At 32.4% G+C, this 5,260-nt stretch overlaps 1 protein-coding gene across 1 annotated transcript; it reads right to left on the reverse strand.

Annotated features, from left to right (window-relative positions):
• Positions 1 to 1,805: 1,805 nt before the first annotated feature.
• On the reverse strand, positions 1,806 to 2,953 carry LOC112710366 (zinc finger BED domain-containing protein RICESLEEPER 2-like). The gene is made up of 2 exons (XM_025762582.1): positions 2,114 to 2,953; positions 1,806 to 1,826 (listed from the first exon to the last, which is right to left on the reverse strand). Exons 1-2 carry the CDS (start codon positions 2,951 to 2,953, stop codon positions 1,806 to 1,808), a joined length of 861 nt encoding a protein of 286 aa, XP_025618367.1.
• Positions 2,954 to 5,260: the final 2,307 nt, after the last annotated feature.

The following is a 5,260-nucleotide window of genomic DNA, read 5'->3' on the forward strand; positions in this document are numbered from 1 at the left end:
TTTTCATCTTTTGAATTTGGAGTGAGCTTTTCAAATTGGTGAAGAATTGAATTTAATTGGTTTTTGGGCCAAGGACACTTCCCAGGGGAGCGCTTGGTGAAAAGAGGAATAGCGCAACGCCCTTTTGCCTTCAGTGGAAGGTTCCCTATTCGAACCTTGTTGTTTGCACTCTTGCCCAATTTCCTTGCAAGTAAAGTAGTAGCGCTTCCTTCATGCCTCCATGTGCTTGGTTCGAATCTTGGCTGTCCCCTTTTGGTGTAGCGTGCCTTTAGCGTAGCGCTCTCTTCATTTGAGCGTTGGGCTTGTTTTGCTGCTTCCTTGTAGCTAGGGGTAGAAACAGGCCAGGCCAGGCCAGGCTTTACTCTTAACAGGCCAGGCCTGTAATAGAGTATATTGGCCTTAGCCTGACCTGTAGCCTGGTATAGGCTTTTTAGTGAGTACTGAGTCTGGCCTGTTGTTAAATCTGGCCTGGCCTGAAGCCTGTCAATAGGCCTATTTTTTTTGTAATAATAATTAAATTTAAGATATAATTTAATTTTTAAAATTATAAAATATAAAATAATAAATTTATGAATAATATTGATACAAAATAAAGACAAAATATCAATAAATAACTACTAGTAATTAAAAAAAAGATAATATATATAAATATATTCTCACTTGACTACTTCCAAAATATGTAACATATCAAAATAAAAAAGTTCATCAATATCAAGAGTTGTAACAAACCAACTAAACATAACATCAAATAAAAGCTAATAACTACTTAAATCAAAATACAGTAAAGGAAATGTTGGACAATTAATCGATTAACCCTCCAAGCTTGCAAGTGATTTAATCTTCCTGTTCCAACACCTTGAAAAAAAAAAGCAAACATACACATATCATTAGATTTTTAAATAATATAAATGCAACAAATACTTTTTTTATTAGTACAAAAGAGAATGTTCAAAATAAAATTGTGGTCATAATCTTAGTATAAATTATATAATACCTCATTTATATATCATGAAAATTTAATTTTATTATTCTAACTACTCAAATCATAACAATATCAATGTTTTCACATTTAAAAAGAGAAAATATTTTCTATAACATAGATACTTAGTTAAAAAGAGAAATATTAGAAAGTTGATTTTTACCTTTGGTTTTTTCTTCAAACCATACTTGTTTCGAAGCCAATCTCCTCCACAAATGAGAGCTTCAATGGACTCTTGATTTAGTCGAGAACGATATCCATCAATAACTCTTCCTCCAGCACTAAATGAAGACTCTGAAGCGACAGTTGAGACAGGAATTGCTAATATGTCCGCTGCCATTTTGGATAAAACCTTGAATTTCAAGCTATTGTTTAGGCTGGTCTAGGCTTTTTAGTGAGTATAGGCTGGTATAGGCTTTTTAGTGAGTACTGAGTCTGGCCTGTTGTTAAATCTGGCCTGGCCTGAAGCCTGTCAATAGGCCTATTTTTTTTTTGTAATAATAATTAAATTTAAGATATAATTTAATTTTTAAAATTATAAAATATAAAATAATAAATTTATGAATAATATTGATACAAAATAAAGACAAAATATCAATAAATAACTACTAGTAATTAAAAAAAGATAATATATATATAAATATATTCTCACTTGACTACTTCCAAAATATGTAACATATCAAAATAAAAAAGTTCATCAATATCAAGAGTTGTAACAAACCAACTAAACATAACATCAAATAAAAGCTAATAACTACTTAAATCAAAATACAGTAAAGGAAATGTTGGACAATTAATCGATTAACCCTCCAAGCTTGCAAGTGATTTAATCTTCCTGTTCCAACACCTTGAAAAAAAAAAGCAAACATACACATATCATTAGATTTTTAAATAATATAAATGCAACAAATACTTTTTTTATTAGTACAAAAGAGAATGTTCAAAATAAAATTGTGGTCATAATCTTAGTATAAATTATATAATACCTCATTTATATATCATGAAAATTTAATTTTATTATTCTAACTACTCAAATCATAACAATATCAATGTTTTCATATTTAAAAAGAGAAAATATTTTCTATAATATAGATACTTAGTTAAAAAGAGAAATATTAGAAAGTTGATTTTTACCTTTGGTTTTTTCTTCAAACCATACTTGTTTCGAAGCCAATCTCCTCCACAAATGAGAGCTTCAATGGACTCTTGATTTAGTCGAGAATGATATCCATCAATAACTCTTCCTCCAGCACTAAATGAAGACTCTGAAGCGACAGTTGAGACAGGAATTGCTAATATGTCCGCTACCATTTTGGATAAAACCTTGAATTTCAAGCTATTATTTTTCCACCACTCCAAAGCACTAAAAGACTTAGAATTGCCTTCAGGAATGTAAGCACTCTCATCAAGATAAACTTCTAATTCTGATTTTGTTGGATGAATGGCTTCTTTTTCTCGAACCATATTCAACATTTCATGGATTCCACTAATTTCAGAACTAACCACATTAGAAGAAGCAACTAGACTATTAGTGTTAACTCCACTTATTATTGTCTCACCATGACACTTTTCAGCATATTCATCATGCATTTCTTGCAATGTATTCTTCACTTTTTCAACATTTTCAGCAGCCACATGCTCAGGTTTGTAAATTAAAGGAAAACAGAATTTAATAACATGTAATTTGCACCTAGGATCCAAAACACAAGCAAGAGACATTACCATATTGCATTCTCCCCAATATTTGTCAAACTTTTCTTTCATTGAGGTTGCCATTTCTCTCATGAAGGAATCTCTATCTTCGATAGCATCATCACCAGAAATGACATGAGTAGCAAGATTAAAAACTTTTAAAAGTTTGCAAATCTTCTCAACTTTTCTCCAATCCTCTGATGATGGTTCGTGATTGTAGTGGGGTTCTCTTTCCTTATACACAGAAAACACAGATTTAAACTTCAAAGCCACAGATAACATGTTGTAAGTAGAATTTCATGTTGTGGGACAATCAATGATGAGTTTTTTCTCCTTCAAACGCTTGTTTTCAGCAATCTCAACAAACGTTTTCAATCGTGAATCATTAAAATTGACATACTTGACACTCTCACGAACTTTTTGAATAATACCTTTAATTTTACCTAGCCCATCTTGTACCAACATATTCAGAATGTGTGCACAGCATCTGACATGAAACAAACTACCACCAATAGGTAATGAGTTGTTATCTGAGATAGTATCCTTAAGAGCCCTTAGACATGAATCATTATAGGAAGCATTGTCAACAGATACTGAAAAGACTTTGTTTTCAATTCCCCAAGTCTTCAAACACTTGAAAATAGCATCCGCAACATCAATGCCACGTCTAGGAGCAGGTACCTGAACAAAACTCAAAATCCTTTTCTGAAGATTCCATCCTGCATCAATAAAGTGACCTGTGATAACCATATATTCAACAATTTGATGGCTTGATCTCCACATGTCTGTTGTCTAACTTATCTTCCTAACACCTTGTAACAAAGCCTTCAATTGTTTCTTTTCAGCCTCATATATTGCCAAGCAATCACCTCAGAATTGGCGTATTGAAAGCCCCACATCCAAACTTCATCCTCAACAATGCTGAAAGGGTGCTCATGAACCATAATTGCTGTAGCAATTATTTGTCTCATCTTATCTTGAGAATATCTTGCACCTGGAGTCACAAAGGGATTAACACTTGAATTGGAAGGTTGAAATGGAATCAATGATTGCTTCTTTTGTGCAGCAACATACAATCTCCTTTGTGAGCAACTACCAAAATGCCTCCATAAATGTGAAGTACTAGCTCCTTTTCCAGCGTAAGAAAACATTGATTTGCAATACTTGCAAATAGCTTTTGTACCTTCAGAACTTTCAACTTGATCAAAATCGTCCCAAATTGGTGAAGTCTTCTTCCTTTTTTTTGTAACAACAGTTTCATTACTACCATTTTCACCAGTGACTGTTTGATTTGTAATAGTTGTTGTCTGTGTTGGTACAATGTCAATATCTGTTGTTGGCATTGTTAGTACTGACCGATTAATTTCTTCTCCATTTAAAGAAATGGAATTGGCCAATGGATTACTTGGAGTTACAGATTCAGCCATTTCTAAAACCTCTTATAATGCCTAAACAAAAATTAACAGACAATATTATCTCATAATTTTTTTGCTTTCATCATATTAATTGCATAAAGTAAGAACCTTTTAATGAAGAAAAAAATTAATAAAATTTTATGTTCAAAAAAGTAGAAATAATATCACAACACAAACAAAAAAATCGAACTTAAAAAAAGATTTTTGACAGAATAAAACCCTAATTGATGAAAAATAATTAACATTATAACAACAAATATAAAAAATAATAAAATAATTAACATTATAACAACAAATATAAAAAATAATAAAATAAAAAATAATAACACGAAAAAGAAGAAGAAGTATGTACCTTCAAAGGAAGAGAAGATGAAGAGGTAGGAGTGTGTAACGTGGAGAAGAGAAAAGAAAATGACCGATTGACCGTGTATGTTTATTTCTTTATTAGTGTGGAGGAAAAGTTTTTAGAATTATTTTATTTGATTGGCTTTTGATATTCCAACATCAAAGATTAAAGATATTAAGAAAATAAAAATATACATATATAATTAAAGAGACGAATGACTGAGTGGATAAAGGTATCTTTATAAGATAGAAGACCCAAGTTCAAATCCTTCCAAAAGTATTTTTATTAGTATAGTATAATAAAACTCTATATATATTTGCAGGCTCAGGCCGGCCTGACAGGTAGGGCTGGCAATGGGTAGGGTAGGTACCCTACCCTAACAGAAATATCAAATTTTTTCAAAATAAATATAAAATTCAATTATTTCGAATTTTATACGTATTAATAACATAAAAAATAAAAAACTAATGCTCTAAATTATTAAATTAACTAACCCGTATCCTACCCTACCCGCAGGCATATCAGGACCGTACCCTACCCTACTCGAACGGGTTGGACCGGATTAGGTACCCGCGGGTAGGGTATGAATTGCCAGCCCTACTGACAAGCCCAACAGACTATTTCAAAAGCCTAGGCCTGACCTTTTAAAGAATTTAGGCTTTTTTAATAGCCTGAGCCTAAGCCTATTTCCTATCAGGCCAGGCCAGACCAAATACATGCCAGACTACAAGCTCCTGGCAGGCCGCTTGGCCTATTTCCACCTCTACTTGTAGCGCTCCGTGAAGTATTTTAACGTAGCCCTCCCTTGTGTCTTGGTCTTCAATTGCT

The sequence above is a fragment of the Arachis hypogaea genome, chromosome 1 (assembly GCF_003086295.3).
Source record: "Arachis hypogaea cultivar Tifrunner chromosome 1, arahy.Tifrunner.gnm2.J5K5, whole genome shotgun sequence".
NCBI lineage: Eukaryota > Viridiplantae > Streptophyta > Magnoliopsida > Fabales > Fabaceae > Arachis > Arachis hypogaea.